General features: G+C 41.9%; 1 protein-coding gene across 4 annotated transcripts in view; it reads right to left on the bottom strand.

The window, feature by feature from the left end:
- Nucleotides 1-20170, bottom strand: part of TTC7B (tetratricopeptide repeat domain 7B) — a 157967-nt gene that overhangs the window by 120473 nt on the left and 17324 nt on the right. For all 4 annotated transcript variants that reach the window (XM_084840811.1, XM_084840820.1, XM_084840837.1 and 1 more), the window contains exons 4-5: nucleotides 18151-18281; nucleotides 10178-10299 (exon numbers count right to left, since the gene is read on the bottom strand). In XM_084840811.1, the coding sequence (XP_084696937.1) occupies nucleotides 10178-10299; nucleotides 18151-18281 (253 nt within the window). The remainder of the gene's footprint in view (nucleotides 1-10177; nucleotides 10300-18150; nucleotides 18282-20170) is intronic.

The following is a 20170-nucleotide window of genomic DNA, read 5'->3' as shown; positions in this document are numbered from 1 at the left end:
TTTCCTTTCAACTTCAATGTGGTGGTGTACAGAGGCCAACTGCCAAAACAGTTATCCTTGTTCCAATATTTCTGGCCCTGACTGCATAACTAAAAACAACATTGAACTATCAGTCATAACTAAAGACAGATCTAGAACCGATTAAAACTCATCATGTGCTGCCAAATGCCTGCAGAAAGAGATAGGTCTTAACCTGGCGCCAAAAAGAAAATAATGTTGGCTCCAGGCGGACCTCATCAGGGAGCCTGTTCCTCAGATCGGGGGCCACCATTGAGAAGGCCCTCTCCCTCGTTGCTGCCTTCCGAGCTTCCCTTGGAGGGGGCACTCGGAAGAGGACCTTAGATGCTGAATGAAGTGTACAGATAGGTTCGTTTCAGGAGAGACATGCCGTCCAGGATTGTAGTCCTAAGCTGTGTAGGGCTTTATAGGTTAAAACCAGCATCTTGAATCGAACTTGGAAGCATATAGGCAGCCAGTGCAGGCAGGCCAGAGTCGGTCTTATATATTTGGACTTTCTAGTCCCTGTTGGCAATCTGGTTGCCTCATTTTGCATGAGCTGCAGCTTCCAAACTGTCTTCAAAGGCAGCCCCATGTAGAGTGCATTTCAGTAATCTAACTTGAAGGTTACCAGAGCACAGACAACTGAAGCCAGGTTATCCCTGTCCCGATAGGGGTGTAGCTGGGCCACCAACCAAAGTTGGGAGAAGGCAGTCCATGCCACTGAGGCCACCTGAGCCTGAAGTGACAAAGATGGTTCCAGGAAGACCCCCAAGCTATGAACCTGCTCCTTCAGGGGGAGTGCAACCCCATCTAGAACAGGTTGAACACCCTCCATCCGGTCAAAAGAACCACGCGCCAACAGCATCTCAGTCTTGTCTGGAATGAGTTTCAGTTTATTATCCCTCATTCAGTCCATTGTCACAGCCAGTCACTGATTTAGCACATCCACAGCCTCACCTGAAGAAGACGAAAAGGAGAAAAAGAGTTGCGTGTCATCAGCATACTGATGACAACACACTCCAAAACTCCAGATGACCGCACTCAACAGTTTCATGTAGATGTTGAACAGCATGTGGAACCCCATATTGGAGAATCCACGGGGCTCAGCGGTGTTCCCCAAGCACCACCTTCTGCAGCCAACCTCCAGGTAGAAGCGAAACCACTGTAATGAAGTGCCTTCCACTCCCAGCTCAGACAGCCGTCCCAGAAGGATACCATGGTCGATGGTACTGAAAGGTGCCGAGAGACCAAGGAGAATCAACAGGGTCACACTCCCTCTGTCTTTCTCCTGGTGGTGGGGTGGTGGCAGTTGCTTGATGTGTTTTGTACCCTAAAAGCACGAAGTGCATTTTTAGAGGAAAGGTGATATAAATTAAATAGAGGTCCCAGGAAGACCTTGGCACCTCAGTTGAGTCACGCACTTCCATACTAAGGACTTCCTAAATCCAAAGACAAGCAGCAATGGCACATAGTGAGCACTATTTTATTTTTAGTTGAAAGGCAAGATATGCATTTAATTAATAAATAGTGGAGAGGTGAGTACACACCCAGAGCAAGGAGGTGACCACCACTTCCATCCTTACTCGAAAGTCTGAATAACCTACAAAAGAATCGGAAAGCTTTCTTACCCTGCAATTAAAGAAATGACACAGCTTTCTTACCCTGTAATTAAAAAAAATCTTACTGGCACTTTCCAAAGAAGGGCAACGCCAAAGAGTGTTCAAACTACCGCACAATTGCGCTCATTTCACATGCCAGCAAGGTGATGCTCAAAATCCTACAAGCTAGGCTTCAGCAGTATGCGAACCGAGAACTACCGGAAGTACAAGCTGGGTTTCGAAGAGGCAGAGGAACTAGAGATCAAATCGCCAACATTCGCTGCATCATGGAGAAAGCAAGAGAATTCCAGAAAAACGTCTATTTCTGCTTCATTGACTACGCTAAAGCCTTTGATTGTGTGGATCACAACAAACTGTGGCAAATTCTGAAAGTGATGGGAGTACCAGACCACCTTACCTGTCTCCTGAGAAACCTGTACGAGGGTCAAGAAGCAACAGTAAGAACCAGACATGGAACAACCGATTGGTTCAAAATTGGGAAAGGAGTACGACAAGGCTGCATATTGTCACCCTGCTTATTTAACTTATATGCAGAGTACATCATGAGAAACGCCGGGTTGGATGAATCAGAGGTCGGAATTAAGATTGCTGGGAGAATTATCAACAACCTCCGATATGCAGACGATACCACCCTAATGGCAGAAAGTGAAGAGGATCTCAAGAGCCTCTTGTTGAGGGTGAAAGAGGAGAGTGCAAAAGCTGGTTTGAAACTCAACATTAAAAAAACGAAGATCATGGCATCTGGCCCCATCACTTCCTGGCATATAGAAGGGGAAGAAATGGAAGCAGTGACAGATTTTACTTTCTTGGGCTCCAAGATCACTGCAGACGGTGACTGTAGCCATGAAATTAAAAGACGCTTGCTCCTGGGGAGGAAAGCTATGGCCAACCTAGACAGCATAGTAAGAAGCAGAGACATCACCTTGCCGACAAAGGTCCGTCTAATCAAAGCTATGGTTTTCCCAGTAGTAATGTATGGCTGTGAGAGCTGGACTATAAGGAAGGCTGAGCGCCGAAGAATTGATGCTTTCGAACTGTGGTGCTGGAGAAGACTCTTACGAGTGCCCTGGACTGCAAGGAGGTCCAATCAGTCCATCCTAAAGGAAATCAACCCTGAGTGCTCATTGGAAGGACAGATAATGAAGCTGAAGCTCCAATATTTTGGCCACCTAATGCGAAGAGAAAACTCCCTGGAAAAGACCCTGATGCTGGGAAAGACTGAAGGCAAAAGGAGAAGGGGACGGCAGAGGATGAGATGGCTAGATAGCATCACGGATGCAATGAATATGAACTTGAGCACGCTCCGGGAGAGAGCGCAGGACAGGAAGGCCTGGCGTGCTATGGTCCATGGGGTCACGAAGAGTCGGACACGACTGAACGACTGAACAACAACATCATCAACTTGAGAGCCTATTATAGGCTATACAGTACAGTATTTCAGATAAAGTATTTAGAGTACTTTACAAAATACGGTAAAATATAATTGTATTTTGAGTGCTTACACAATATAATGAAATTCAGTGCAACTACAGTAAAAAATGATCTTTCAGAAAAGAAAATGGGTACAAGAAGAAAAGTTGCACGTTACTTATTTATTTCATTTTTATACCACCCAATAGCCAAAGCTCTCTGGGCAGTTCAAAAAATTAAAACCACAAAAATACAACAGAAAATACAATATAAAATATAATTGATTAAAACTACAGAATAAAAATACTTAAGTGGAATTAACAGGAGCCCTAAAAGCACTAGCAGAATAGAGATACTTTCAAGCACTTTCCCAAAGGTCAGAATTGTCAGAGTGGAAACTGAGCCCATAGAGCTCCAGAGCAGTTCTGATTCTGAGGAAGAGCAACAACCCATGGGAGAGGAGCTCGCTCATCTCTCACAGGCACAGCGGCAGGGAGAGATTCCTCCTGCCTGCATTCCTGAGATAGTGACCCTGGCAGCAAGAGAGCAGGGGATGGGGCCTTGCTGGACGCTCGGCGCAGATGCAGGGAGCAGCACCAGATGGAGGGTGTGGAGAGGAGGTGCTCTGCTTGCTTGGCACTAAAACAATGGTCGTGTCCCGAGGACCCAAGGGTAAGAGGGAGGACCTCTCCGTAGCCCATAAGTTCAGAATCTTCCCGCTCTTCTCCTTCAAACGGGGACCAACTGCCTTACCTGGAGCTTAGGCTACTCTGCTAACTACCCCAGTGCAGTTCCTGGCTTAGTCGTTGGTGATTAGCATCTGAACGAGTCATTAAGTTGTAAAAGGAATAAAGCCTTGGAAAGAATCCTTTTTATCTGTTTTTTGAGTTGGCTATTGGAGGGGACTGTAAGATGCAGTTAGGGCACTCCTGACAAGAATGAAGGAACACATTCAATGCTGAGAGAAAAAGTAACAGCCCAGCTATAATACTGCCCCCGCCCCCCGCGCAGACCATAGTTTTCAAATTGGGAGGTGGCACCAGGTTCACATGCTTCTCCTCTCTTCCTCCCTTCTCCCATCTCTGGAATGACATCCTCACTTCCCATTAGCGTTAGCCATAGTTTCACATTGCATGCATACAGAAACCATGGTTAATGCAAACCAGCACCTCCTGCAAAGCAGAGATTTATGAAACAGTTTCAAAATGAGTCTGCGAACCACATTATTACTTATGTGATTGTGACTGCAAATAATATTTTGATGGTTATTCTACTATTGGCACAAACATTTTCTGACCTCGTGTGCATCATCTGTGCATGAAGGAGTTCCCATTTCTTGCCCCAGTACATGCAGAAGCAGTAGGCCAGGGCAGTCCAGGAAATGGAAAGCCTGTGGGTGCCTCCCATATTCTCATATATCCATCCTGGTTCCCTCATTGTTCACTGGAAGTTAAGAGGGGGTGGAAAAGACAGATTTCTCATTTCCTGGACTGACCTGAAGCATTGCTTCCAAGTATGTTGGGGGGAAGGGAGAAACAGGATTCTATTAAGTCCTGTGGAAATCCATTTGCAGCCATACATCGTTCCCTCAAGTTTAGAAGGATCATGCCCAAAGTGTTTTATATTTCTAAGTATTATTATTACTATTATTATTATTAATCACTTATAGAAAACTTCATAGAACGTATTGATGATTTCTATTGAAGTGGCCTGTCCTGTAGTTGTAGAGGTCTAAAACTATGAAAGTGCTTCTTTCAATCTACAATAAAGATGTGGCAAAAGTTAGTTGGATAACCAAAAAATTATTTCATATGAATAACTCCTTTAATAGTCCCTCAACATAATTTATTTTTAAATTAATAAATTTATTTTTATATTCAAAATAATCTACTTCTTACACAAAAGAGAGTCCTCTGTTTCCAAGTAAAACATATGATTTACAATATTGTCAAGTTATTATTTCACTCTTCTTTGGGGGAGAAAATATTAATTTGACTTATAAGAAATTTCCATATTATATTTGATCATAAAACTGGGTCAGATTTTGGAAGGATAATTGCATTTCTATGTTTCTCCTAAATGCTCTTACTTTTTGTTCCAGGTGATCTACAAGATAATGGATTGTCAAAGTTTCAGTGATGTCTCTAACAGCAGCTTAACACTTTTGTTTAAAAGAAAATCTTTGTAGATATAGTTAATAATGGGTAGATTAGCTGGATCAGTTAGTCCAACTTAAATGAGACTGTTCTGCTTCAGTAAGCAACACTATATAATGGACACCAGTGTCTGGGCCTATCTTTTCTGCAGTTGAAAGCTTTTTCACATATATTCCAATTAGTTTGTGTGCTCGCTCACTCTCTCTCTCGCATACGCACCTACAAACACAGCAACAGCTATCAACACAGTGGGGACACACTGTGAGGACACTTCCCTTGTAGGCCCCTTCCAACCCTGCTATTCTATGTTTCTATGACACTATCATACACTTAGAATGCTAGCAAAGAATATGTCAAGAGCACACACTTGACCAGGACAAACTGCTTTGCCCTAATTCTGTGAGGAATGTGGCACAGAATCCTGTCTTAACAAAACCCACCATTTAATGCTTTTAAGTATCACTCTACATACTTTTTCAACTACCTACCACTGGTGAAGCATATGTGTCTTTCAGAAAACATGAATGGTTACTTCACACATTATGCAATGGTAATTCCACTGCATGTACAAGTAGCTTGACCTATTCCCAATCCTGGCATATGTGTCCTTTCCTACATACGGGTGAAAAACACACACCTCAAAAATGTGCAGCAGCTGTAAACACATTGAGCAGAAATCATATTTTTGAAAACATCATAGTTTTTCTGTATTTTGGGCCATTTCATATTCTGCAGAAGTAAACACAAATCCGTCACCAACTATATATACAACAGCACAGCCAACCGCAGGCAGCTCCCTCACAAATGTAGCAATATAATTAACATACTACATTTTTAAAACACATTAGTTATACAGCTAAAAAACCTGAAATATCTGAAGTGACACTATGACACTGAAACAAACATTAAAATAAAATATGTTCTTTCACACAGTAGAAAAGAGCAGTCATCCTTATTCATCATCAGATAGGACACAGAGGGGGCAGGGAGAGCAAAGAATATAGGACAACAAAGTGCCCAGGAGAAAGGAAAGACTCCTATGCATTGAGATAGCAAAAGGAAAGGAAAGGAAAGGAAAGGAAAGGAAAGGAAAGGAAAGGAAAGGAAAGGAAAGGAAAGGAAAGGAAAGGATCCTCCTGTGCAACCACCGGGTCATTACTGACCCCTAGAGGGACACCGCTTATGCTGGCATTTTCATGGCAGACTATAGCGGGGTGGTTTACCATTGCCTTCCCCAGTTGTGACTACCTTTCCCCCAGCAAGCTGGGTCCTCATTTTACCGACCTCGGAAGGATGGAGGGCTGAGTCGACCTGAGCTGGCTACCCAAGACCCAGCTTCCGCTGGGACTGAACTCAGGTCGTGGGGAGAGTTTCGGTTGCAATTCTGCCACCTACCACTCTGCGCCACACGAGGTTCTCATAAGCAAAAGAACTGGGGCTAAATCAGAATAGAGAGATCAAGTGTCATGCATCAGAATTGCTCAAAATAATCACTTGCAAAGGAGTGATTTAGTTGAATTGTGCTTCCACACTAGGTGTTTAAGGCAGCATCCAACGGGGCGCAATTGCTAATGTAAATTACATTGCACTAGCCTGAACTACTTTAGTATAGCACCAGTGGCATTCACTGGGTGTCAATTTCCTTAGAAAATCAGTGCGTTAGCTCACGCTATTGGCGTTGCGCTAGAGTAGTTTATACTAGTGCAATGTAATTTATGTTAGTGGTTGTGCCCCATTGGATACTGCTTGCAGTGTGGAATTGCCATACTTCATTTACGCACTTTTTACAGCATATCCACACAGTGCCATCATCCAATCATTGTCATTCTGTATCCTCCTGTGATTCATCCATCTTTTCTCAGAGAACAGAATGTCTGACTCCCCCCCCCTTTTTTTTTTAGAAGAGTGGAATAACAGAACAATCTACACAGCTATCACTATCTTTAGCACCACTCCTCCATCTGTTTAAAATGGTGGTGTTGTAATGTGGGCAGTGATGTACCAGGAAAGTGAACCTACTGCATCTCAACACATATTCATTATAACCTTTGCAGTGGGCACGATTTTATGACCTCTTTTATTTGTTTGGGTTTTTAATAGGCACTATGTTTTTTCCGGCTGGTTGGTTGTTTTTTTTAAAATAAAAGTGAGATGTGGCACTATAACCCCACAATGAGCTGGGTAAGGTTAGGCCCAGAGAGACCTAGATGCAAACCCTCACCTAGCCATGAAGCTCATGAGGTGACATTGGGCCAGTTGCACACACTCAGCCTAACCTACCTCACAGGCTCTTGTGAGGGTACAGTGGGGAAGGGGACTAGGAGCTCTTGAGCTTTTACTGGGGAGAGAGCGTAATAAAAATGTAATTAAAATAATTCATTCCATCTTTTAAAAGTTGATGTCATTGTTTCACATTAACAGCTATCTACTTCACTTTTTGAAATTAGTATCTGAACTGTTGATTATTATCTTCTTTGTTGTTTTCCAAGTATTTAAAAATACTTTATTGCTGGAGACAAGATTTTGACATTTTATATGTCCTCTCACAGGTGCCTGAGCTCAAGAGATTCCATTTGGGAAGGTTAGCTAGTAGTGATGTAGCTAACAAGGGCAGATCAAAACTTGAAACAGAAGCCACTTCTGCATAAACACCTGTCATTCTTAAACAGGAAAGCAATCACTCTTTGAGGGTCACACCTGGAAATTGCCCTTCTCAGCCTACCTCACTTCTTCCATACCAGAATTCCCCTAAGTTCTTGCCTGCCCTCCATAGGGTCCCCCTTTTCCCATAAACCTCACTGGACTTTGGTTCCCCCTTCCTCCATCTCTCATTCCCAAAGTTTGTGAGCTCCCACCTGGGTGTCCACCCCTGTACCCTTAGATCATGGCCCCCTTCTCCACTGTTCAGACACAACACCTCTCTAAGGTTGCAATCCTGTATGCACTTACATGGAAGTAAGACCCATTTAACTCAATGGGGCTTACTTCTGAATAGACATGTATAGGATTGCACTGTACATCTCTTTTCCTGCAAAGTCCTATTGCAACCCCCCCCCCCTTCAGAAGCCAGTTACTCTGTGAAACCATGTGACAAATTCTCACCCTCTCCTTCTCTCCCTGGTCCTGGGAAACCTTAAATAGTTAACCTTTTAATTGCTATTCTGTTAAGTTCTCTCAACAAATCTTCATTTCTAAAAAGCTCTGATCTCATCTCTGTTGCTCACATGAGAACCTTATATGGGCACTCTACTTTCCTTGACTAAGCAATCTGAAAAGTTCTAGTTCCCTGCCTGTTCTAAAAAACAGACAGTGGTCTGTCCTCCTGCAGAGCTAGGGGTACAGTGGAAATGGTTCCCCAAGCACATTTGAGCTAGATATCCCCCCAGTCATTTCTGTTCCAGAAGGGCCTATTCCATAAACACAAAGAAGTCATCTGCAGAGACACACATCTCAAGCAAGTGTGATAACAATCTGACCATTTGTCAACAATATTTGACAAATATTTTTTGAGTGGTCAAATGTCCAATCTTTAGTCCCATATATTGTTAAGGTATCTACAAGCCACTTCTGAATTTATTTATTTTTCTCATGGGATTGCACCAAATTACTTTCACAATAAAAACTGGAACACTGAAAAGACCCACATTCATGGCTATTTTGGAAGTAGGCACCAGTATGAAGCCTTCCAGCATGTCAAGCGAATCATGTCGCTTCATTCCCATGAATGAACACAGTAGTGTCAGAAACTGCCTTAATTTTTCAGGACGTAAGCCAACCATTAATTGATTATATTTAGGAGGAAATGAACTCAGTGGGAAGTGTATCAACTTGCTATTTATCACAAGGTTCTTGAACTTTAACCTTAATGGCATAACACTGGTTCACTGTTATTAACCTACCAGGCCTAATGCCAGACTACATAAATGTTTTGTCTACTAAATATGACAATTCATATATTTGTACAATGCAAAGTTTTAGAAGCATGCATTCTATAGCTCATTCTTTTTTAATATTTTCCACTGAAAACAGGAAATACAGTACAGGCACAACATTTCCCTCCTGCTCCCATCTCACCACCAGGGTACACGAAAAATGAAATCTTTATATTCCATTTTTCTTCAAATTAAGTAAAGGTAGCAGAACTACAGTACAACTCAGGGCATGCATTATTCCAAATAGTTTCTCAAAACACTAACAATGGAACCTATAAAACCAAATAAGCAATTACATGCTAACCCAACTGTAACAGTTTCAAAACTTGGGAGAGCTTTCTCTCAGCTATGACATTTACACCAAACTCACTATACCAACACAGCATGACATTCCACTATTCCTATAGATACTTACTGAATCTGAAAGGTTATTATAACCACATATTTCCGGAGGGGGGAAGAGGGGCAAACTAATCTAAAATCTAGTGCACCAAGTTTTGAAGCCTTTAAAAATGAACAGAGGCTTGAATTCCTTTCTTCATTTTCTGCAATGTTTGGAGTTTTTATAAACCTATCTTTAGTAGGCTATTCTTAGAAAGGGTTATCACAAAATTATGGATGACCTCTCATGCACAGTCTACAAGGATCTACTGAATAATCACAAATGGAAATACACAGATACATACTGTTGGTCTTCATGTGCGTTTGTCCTGCAGCACAATGTTAAAATAAGTGGTAACTGAAGAGATTTGGGGAAAAATAAGATCAATAGTTCTTTCTCTTTTCTAGTATTCTCCTTTACTAAAGCTTTTGCACAAAATGTTGAAACATTAGAGGTATTTGTAAAAGATTACATTCCCCAAACATATACTAAATAACCTATTTTGCATACAATTCAAATTATTAAGTGCAAGGGAAAATTTACTGTCACAAAAGAGTTAATAATTTCAAAATACCTATACTTGTATAATGTTAAGACATCGCCCAAGGTTGGCCTAATTCACTTTTTGGCAGATTTTTTTCAAGTGACGATCGAGGAGAATATTAAACCAAGGCTTACCCATTTTTGAAGTACAAGACATGGGCCCTCTGAAGTCCTGTTTCTAAAAAATATCCCAGTTCTTGTTCATGTGCCGCAGGCCCTGGCTTAGGGCTTCTGTTCTGCATATTGGCAATTATTACCTAGGAGATCACACAAAGAAATAAATCAAACCCACCCAAGTACTACCTTTCCCCACGCCAGTTCCTTTGCCCAAATCAACACACACATCATTGATCTTCGTCTGGTTCATCTTTTAACATCTCAGTACTCAGTGGTGTAGCTTAAGGGCTCGATCTCTGGGCCGAGGTCAGAGCCCCACAGCCCGCGTGTGTGTGCAAATGACCACCAAATGAGTGGCAAGCAATGGGAGCAGCAAAAAACAGGCCTGGCAACAGCACCTGGGCTGGCATGGGCATGCCAGGGCCCACCAGTGCTGATTATTAGTGTCACTGTAGCGTCCTTTCTTATCTTTAATAACATTTTATAGCTAGGGGCGGGCAGCTAGGTATGTACATTATTACAGATGCTTATTTTATTATTTTTTCTTTAAAAATATATTATCCTTTTCTACAACAAAATGGTGTTTATTCCCCAGTAATGTGTTTTGCATCAGGGCAGCAGAAGCAAACCCCATTTTAGGCCTGTAGTCATGATAGCGCTATGCTTTAAGTGAGTTTAAAATATGAAACTACACATGCTCACTGTATTATTATTTTTTATCAGAGTTCGCAAACAGTTTGTGTGTGTGTGTGTTTAGACGTATTATATCAGGATTGTAGAAGCAGTTATAAAGTATGAAACAGGCAGGGAGAGAGAAATGTTAATTGTGTACTTCACAACTGAACATCTAACACCCCCCCCCACACACACACACAAGACCATTATGTCCAGGATTGAAAATTACGTAGCTGCACCACTGTCAACACTATACTGTAGTGTCCCATTGACCTTTGCTGTCCTCGTCAGCCAAACTTACCTTTCCTTAGAAACCTTTAAAGTAAGTTAAACCTCTGACCGCTAGGTATTATCAACTGAATCAGACTGACTGACTGACTGTCCAGAAGCAGAGACAAAATATTATTTCCAGCAGAGTAGCCAAATTAGTCTGTTGCCCAAATCAAGACACAAATTTATTATGATGGACTACAGCTCACTTCATCAGAAGAAGTAAACTGTCATTCACAAAAGCTTCACCATAAGTCTGTTAGCCTTTAAAAGTGCCACAAGGCTCTGTTGTTTTTACAATCGTTTATTGTAGCCCTTTCCATTTTAAAAATCTCAAAGCTGTTTACAGTAAATTACATCATTATAATAATACAACAACTTGAGAAAAGCCAAGGTAAACAAATACGTTTTGAATCATTGTCAAAGTACATAATCATCAGTGTTTGACATATCACAGAGGGGACCTCACTGAAGAGGGATGGGGCCACCAGAGAGAAGACCTGTTGCCATGATGCTCCCAGGTAGGACTCTGCAAGATGTGGCACGGGCAACAAGATTGTAGTGGTCTAAATGGGCTTATATAGGGAGAGGTGATCATTCAGGTAACCTAGTCCTAAGTTGTTTAGGGCTTTATATGTCAATAATACTACCTTGAACCTGGCTCAGTAGCAAACAGGCAGCCAGCGTACCTCTTTCGGCACTGGTGTTATATGCGCATGGCAATGCACTCCATTCAAACAGCCTCACTTCAGCATTCTACACTAGCTGCATTTTCCAAACCAGGCTGAAGGGCAGCCTCACATAGACAGCATTACAGTAGTCCAGTCTCAAGGTTACCAGTGCATAGATCACAGTAGTTAAGCTACCCCTGTCCTGGAATGGGGGCAGTTGATGTACCAGGCGAAGCTGGTAAAAGGTGCTCCATGTCGTGGAAGTCACTTGGGCTTCTAATGAAAATGATGAATCTTGGAGCATGCCCCAAATTGCATACCCATTCTTTCAGGGGGAGTGTAACTCCATCCAGAACAGGTAAACTCTCTATTTCCTGCACCAAGGAACCACTTACCCACAGTGCCTCCATCTTACCGGGCGATTCAGCTTGGGATTATGGCTCAAAAACACTTCCAACATGGCAGTACTCCACATAAGGGCCACCATATTTGCAACTTACTTTCCACATGGGATAGGCTTGGAAATATATAGAAACAGAAGGAGGTGAGCATCCAAAGTAGATCACAAAGAAGAGAAACGGGTTCTCAAGATGCAAAAATAAATAGGAAGCCCAGTGTGTTTCAGCTTTTTTCTTATTTTTAGGCCTTCTTCAGGGGATGGAGAAAAAAATATGCAGAAGGTTTTCACAGCAAAAGATTGTCTCCTGTGTCAATCTACTGGCAACTGGACTATTTGGTAACATATAGAGCCTTCATGCCAGTATTCTCTTGGCGACTGTACTATTTATGATAGCACAATTGTGGCAATCCACATAGTAAGCAGTTTACAACTTACACATGGAGCATCACCACACAGAAGTGTTTTCCGGGGGGGGGGGAGAGCTAACTATCATTTGAATTGATCCTTGTATGGTTCTGCAAATCAACCTCTAGCACCTGACTATATTATCCCCTGTTATTTTTCACCCATGATCATTTACATTTCAAATACTTTTTTTAAATTGAGAGATGGGCAACCTGTCCCAATACATTTTTATATCCATCATGAAAAATGCATAATGTACTCACTCTGTCAAATGAAATACAAAAAATGTGTATCAAAAATCGTAATGGGAAAATATGGTTGAAAATTATAAGAACTAAAATTGTGAATTTACAATTAATTCTTACAACTGTCTATGCCTAATTCTAACAAGATCCTGAACCAATGTAGTGACCGACCTGATGTGGGTTAACAAGTGAGGCTTAATTCAGACAAGACAGAGGCACCTTTGGCCAGCAGGAGAGCCCATCTGCATTAGGTGTAAAGCCTATTCTGAACTGTGTTGCACTCCCCCTGAAGGATAAAGTTCACAGTTTGGGGGTGCTTCCTGGACTTGGCTTTGCTCCTGGATAACCAGGTAGCACCTGTGGCGAAGAATGCCTTCGTATTGCTAGCTGGTGCGCCGATTATTCCTTCTCCTGCTTCCCTCGAAAAGGTGGATCTGGCTACTATCACAAATGTCTTGGTCACATCTAGATTAGATTACTGCAATACACTCTGTCAGGTAATGCCTTTGAAAAGCGTTCAGAAATTTCAACTGCTACAAAATAGGGCAAGCAGGTTTTTGCCAGGGGCCTTCTTTTTGGAGCATATAACTCCAACATTGTTCAATCTGTATTGGCTTCCAGTTTCTGAGTACTTAAATTCAAAGTACTGGTTATTACAAGGCATTCAACTGTTTGGGACTAGCAGATGTTAAGGACAGCCTTCTTCCACATGCACCTGCCGACCCACTGCAATTGTAATTGGAGGCCTGCTTCACATCTTGTTGCCGTCTGACGTTCAGTTGGCCAGGACATGGAATACGACTTTTTCAATTCCAGTGCTCAGGTTGTGAAACTCTCTAGCCCAGGAAACTCAACTGAGATTTGGCATTCTGCCCAAACCACTCTGTTTCACTGTGCTTTCATGATTTTAACATCTGGCTGCTGATTTTAGATCAGTTCTTGCTTTACTTATTGTATATTGTTTTAACTGATGTTTGAGAGCCATAAAGGGAATAAATATTGAGATCAGGGATGGGGAACCTCAAAGCCGGGGGCCACATCTGGCCCTCTGGTGGTGCCCAGAGGGCCACATACCCTTTCCCTGGCCCCACCCATTTTCCCCAACCACAGATTGTTGGGTGGTTTCCTGGCTTCTGTGCAGTTTTTTCCCCAATCTAAAAGGTTGAAATGCCTCTCCTAAGGCTTAGTTACTGGCAGCAAGAAGTTTAGGCTAAAATATGCTGTTTTTTAAAAAAATATTCTTTCTGATTTTAGTCCTGCCCTTTTTGCCTTCAGCCCCACCCACCACTGGAATGTGGCCCCCCCCCCAAGAGCTTCTCAGAAGTTGAATTTGGCCCTCGGGCTGAAAGAGGTTCTCCACCCTGATTTAGATAGATAAAATGAGTTTGCATGCTTTTACATACAAAAAACTGGTAATTCTGCTGTTTAATAAATGTATGTTTGTGTTAATTACCTGCTTGTTTTCCTATTAATGACAGAAATAAGGAATTAAAATATTAACAGAGCTTGTCATTTATTCCAATAAATGCTTTATTTGAACTCAACTCATATTCACATCATAAAACTGCCCATTCACTTAAAGCTGCTGTTGTGCATATTCTGAACAGTATCAAATGCAGTATGAACATCAAACCATTTTTAAACCAGATTTCCTCATCACGTGAGGATGATTCCTGTTCTAGACTAACAGGTCTCCATCTGCCTTATTTGCGCTTTCGTTTCTTCATGAAGCAGAGAGGTGCACATGAGGATACCACAACTACAACTCACCTTCATCAAGAGGATAGCTGAAAAAATGTGGTTTGCCTTAATTATGCAGATGTGTGATTAAAAACATCCAAGATATCCCCTTGATGATGCATCTCTCTGCACAGTTGGAGGCACCATACAGAGAAAAGCAAACCCAAAGACACAGGTGCAAAAGTTGCTCTGTATCAATCCATGCAGAATTACATTCCAAATATATAAATAAGAAAGCATTTATTGAATGAGCAGGAGATCGCCATAACCCTAGCTTCTTCCACGTAAATCTGCCCTCCAATGGAAATTCTCATCAGAGGCCCTTCAAGGGGTGCCCCTGTTTTTGGAGGTCAGACTGACAGAGGGGGAGAGAGCCTTTTCTGGGGCCCAAACTACGGAATTCCCTCCCTTGTCATGGTCACCTGGCACTTTCTCTTTGCTACCAGGCAAAGCCCACGGTGTTTCCCCATGCCTTTTATTGGTTTTAGCATTAGTGAGACCCCATTTAATGGGCTAGTTTGCTGCTTTTATCTGGGCCAGTTTTATTTGCTAGCCCCAGTGTTCTATCTGTTTTTACTATACTGTTTGTACGGTTGTTGTATTTTTATTGTATTTTAGTGTTTTATCTATAAGCTACCTTGAGGCCATCTGCAAAAGGCAGGTACAAATACTATAAATGAAAATAGAAACAACTGCAACATCAATTGTTTGAACAAGTGCTAACATGTACTGTTAGAACTGAGAAAAGAATGGATTTCAAAGCTTGCTTTAGAGAAGTTCAGAGTTTTAAAAAGAGGTGAAGATATAGTAAATTCCTAGGAAGTTCATTTTACAGCTTGGGAAAATGAAATACAAAGAATGTAAAGTCCAGAAGTTCCAAACCCCAATTCTGTGTTATAATTTAATGATTACACAACCAATAAGCTACTAAGGAATGCCAGTTTTCATTAAAGCTTCAATGCATTCCCACCACATTCTTGGTACATTGTTTGGTGAAATATTATTTTTACCATATGAATTCTAAGGAGGTTTTCCTGTGTATTATGCAAGCTACAGTCATAACCTTGAGACAGTGATAAAGTGTCACAGCATTTTGAACAGAAAGTGCTGAACAGCACATGATGTTGGATTATTTTCAATTGGAGTGCCTAAAGAAATTAGCCATCAATATGAGCTACTCAGTTCCAGCAAATTATGGGATATCCTTTTCTGGCAAATAGCATAAGGGAACTGGGCTTTGTTAAAATAAAGCATACAGAGGTCAAATAGCAGTTTTAATCTTCAGTAAATATCTCCACAAATAGTAAATTATGCAAAGCTCTAAAGTGATCTTTTATTAGTGTGTCAGTGATGTGATATTGTAGGTAGCAGTGACTTCAAGAGAGAATTAAACTAAAATGCAGATATCACATGTAAATCAAAATAGTCAATGTAATGAGCATGTCCCAATCCAGCATGCCCATTGCTATGCTCAGAGCTCCTCATCCAGGTTTCTCTCCTGCCACCAATCAGCACTCATTGTCTATTTGGTGGGGAAGTAGTATTTGTCAATTGCTGCGCTTGATTCTGAGATACAAGTTATTTTGGAGTCAAAACAAGATACCATACCAAACACATGCTGCCACCAAAAATGGCAACTGCGTGTTTCGCTTTCCCCCTTGCCCTCCATAGTATCTACAAGAACATGACTATCATGATGTATGTTTCCCTGCTCCTGATCCACAGTACATCACTGCCTGCAGCAGGTATTGGGTGGGGAGAGAAACTTGAAATGTTGTGAAATCAAGACAAAGTAGATGTTACAGAGCGAAAGGGGGAAGTTACTGCCAATTTCAGCAGGACTTCTGTCTTTACAGTACTGTAATATACTTAATTTTCAAATGCAAAGCAAAAGTCAGACAGATCTACCTCCATTAAGTCACCTTTTGAATTCATGTCCAAGGTGGGTTTTGATCAAAACCATACTGAATCATACCAGCTCTGAAATGGTTTGTATGTCATGATAAAACATAGTACTTTATTGCAATGGGAATGAGCTCCAGCAAGCTTCAGGCTCATGAGCTCCCCCCGCCCCCTTGTCCAGCATGCCTGTGAGGAGGAGATCACTTTAGATTTCAATTAACCTTAGCTTGCTGTTACATCAAAACCCTACAAACTGTGGTTAATCTTAACTATGGTTTGTTTTAAACAAGTCACCTTCAAATCATAAGTTAAGAAGCTGGCTTGTTTCAAACAAATGATATTTAAGATTAACAACAATTCAGATTTGGACTCAGTGCTAAACAGTGGCTAATCAAAAATGGAAAGCATCCATGTTTGACAAGAATGCCACCCAAATATCTCATAGCACATCATGTACCAAGGCCCAACCTCTACAAGAGCTGTTCCTTTGGTCTGTGCAACAAAGGAACTTGGCTTGCTAATATTTCCTGCTACAAATTCACCTAACATCACACAGCCTTTGTCTTTACCTCTGTTTCACCCTGCCCAACTTTAGCTTCACTCTGCAGACCTTGCTATCCCATTTAAGCTCTGTGGCTACTCAGGGCCAAACTACATATTACACATAGCTGTGGGTACCTTTCTCCTAACGTTTTGTGTTTAAACAAGCAAAAAGCAGTTACAGAAGACTGTTCGTTTGATTTGCGGAGTAGTGGAGGAGGTGAGGGTACTTAATCGTTTCCCCTCTGGCCAGTTTTCTTGACAAAAACCTCCCTAGCTGCTTTTCCACCTGTTGGGTAAAAGATACAGGTAGCTATACCTTTGCCCCAGCAGGCAGAACGACAACTGGAGGCAGGGGGAGGCAAAGGAAAGGTTAAGAACCCCCTCTCCAACCATCAACCCTCCACCTCCAACTGCATCCTCTTGCAGCTGCATTTTGTTTTAAAACAAACAAAATTTTGCTTCAAAAAAAGACTGCAAGGAAATATATACACAACAACATGTACTGTGTAGTTTGGCTCAATGTGAATGTGTTTCATTTCATGCTCTGGCTCTAACTATTCACATTTTAGATGGAGAAGTAATTTTCTATCAGATTAGAATACCTAGTGGTCCTCGGTGATGTGTAACAATCCGAAGGCAACTTTCCTCTTTAGTGCTGCTTGCTTTGTGGGTTATTTTGTGTATCCACAAGTGTGTGGGGAATCATCCCATTAGCAAAAGGTTTAGCCAATGGATCATCCAGTCCCTTTGGGCTCTATAATTCTACCTCACAAAATACATGAATTTATATATTTAGTCAATTTAAATAAACAGTAGTTAAGTTTTTCAATCTTCACAAAGTTTCCTGAAGAAACATGATGGACAGTGCTGCCTTTAGTGGTATAACAATAGTATTAATCATTAGCATTTTCATACCACTAACTCCGCTTCACATACATTTTCTCATAATCCTGAGAGAGACCATGATTTTCCTACTGCTACAGCCCAAAGCACACGTATCTGAGAGTTAAATCCCATTAAACTCAATGGGAGTAACTTCTGAGAAGACATGCGTAGGGTTGCATTGTGAGGCCACCCATTACATGCTATGATGGAATAAAGAAGATCAGTTGTTTCACCTGGACTTAAATCCCAGCTTACCCTTTCTATCTCCTGGAGGTACAGAAGAGCTATATCCCCAGCCTTCTCATAGCACATAATGATTTCTTGTTCGCGATCTGCATGGAGGTTACTTGTTGAAGAAGAAATTGGCAACTTTTCTAGACAAAGACCTGAAACCAAAGACATTTTAATATAAGAAAGTAATTTGGTGCTAAGCTGGTCTCTTTTCACTTACCAACTGTAGGAAACAAAAACACAACTAAAGGCGCAATCCTATGCAGGTTTAGGCAGAAAAACAGTCTTATAACTCCCAGCATTCCCCAGCCAACATGGCTGGCTGGGGAATGCTGAGAGTTGTAGGACATTTTTCTGCCTAAACATGCATAGGACTGCATCCTAACTGCGCTTGAAGAGTACACTGTGGTATCTAACAGAGAAGGCACACTGTAACTGTGTTGAGAAAACATGAAGAGAGATCCATGAGTAGACACAGACTCTTAATTTCTTATTTGTACTCTTCTTTGGGGGGAGGAAATACCCTATTAGGCCATTGGGTTTACTACGGGCCCTAGGCATTCTGCTTTGCTTTCTCTTCTGTTAACATTGTGGGGTCTAATGTACTCCAACCGCCAACTGCAATACCAATAAAATCTATTTTTTCCCCTCAAACTTGAGTCATTTTGAAATCAAATCTTATCTTTATTTCCAGCAAAGACTTTAAAAAGTCCACCAGACTCCAATAGCAAATTGATACTGTCCCCCTCTCCCCCCAAAATGGGAGTGGAGGGTTAAAAAAAAAGAAGACTTCAGTACTTAATAAGCTACATTTTGTTTTGGTAAGAAAATAAGCATCTTTAATCTCTCATAGCAGCACTAAAACATGAGAGGTAACAAACCTGAAATGACAAGAAACTAAGTAATCCTCACTGTATTCAAATGAGAAAGCAAAGTGCAATAAAAAGCTACGGGTCTTTTAAGCTGGAAGGAAGATGGGAAAAGCTAGTCCCATGTGCAATCATCATGTTATTATTCCAGCTGCTAGGTACGGCGCCTCAGCACTGTACTGTTTCAGGCCATGGGTTCTGTCGATGGTCTGCTCTGTAGTATGGATTGCAGGGTTCTGCTATGGGCCAGATCTTTAGCAGGAGTCAGGTTAGGTCAAGTTTCTCAGCAAAACAAAATGGGAAGAGATCAGCACCACACAGTGCTGCTGGGTATGAAGAAAAGACAGGGTTGCCTGTATGTCGCTCCAGCAAGGAATAGATCAAGACTGACCCTAAAGTAAGAGTTTGACTGCCTTTAGGCCAGTTGGCTCCATCTGTACACTGACTGAGGCTTTGTCTCTTAAAGGGGCCCGGCCCATTTTAGCAGCCTCAAGCTGCGACTGCTGGAGTCCTTTGAGTCTGAAGATGTCAAGGCTTCTATCTCTGGATGCAGAGGAGCCGACACTCAGGATCTTTCTGGAGATCTGGGACCTGGGGAGCTGGAAGCCTTGTGATGCCTTTTCAGGACCCAATCCTTTTCCTGAACTGTAAACTCTAGAGCCTCCTCTGAGGGGGTTGGGATCCTCTGAGAACAAGAGTTCAGAGTCCTGGTCCATGACAAGCAGTGGGGTTGGTTCACGGGTAGTGGTGGAAGAGCCTGGAAACAACAGGGGAGGAAGAGCACCCCAGCAGGATATGGGAGTCTCTTCCTAACTAACATCTGCAAGGCTGCAACAGATGCCCAGTTCTTGGTATGTGAAGCAGGCCTCTAGAGAAGGCATGGGAAGATCCTAGGAACAACACAAGTTCAACCACAATTACAAAAACTTCCAGAAGAACCAAAATCTGGAGAGGAACTGCCCTCATCACATCTAAACAGTGCCAAGCAGCCAGCTGTAGCTGTGCATCCACTTCCACACCCATCAATCCACACTTGTGCTGCCCAGTTGTGTTACAGAGATGGGTGCCCTATTTGACAGCAGCATTTTGGTTCTGTGTATTGAGGAGCAGACTTTTCTGAAACCTCCCTGTGGCCAACTTGCAAAAAAACCCTTCATGACTTACAAGAACCGGGG

This window comes from Heloderma suspectum, chromosome 1 (assembly GCF_057233095.1).
Source record: "Heloderma suspectum isolate Gila_16-S chromosome 1, 16-S_ref, whole genome shotgun sequence".
NCBI classification, from domain to species: Eukaryota; Metazoa; Chordata; class Lepidosauria; order Squamata; family Helodermatidae; genus Heloderma; species Heloderma suspectum.
The sequence above is the reverse complement of the archived record's forward strand: the minus strand, read 5'-3'. Positions and strand labels throughout refer to the sequence as shown.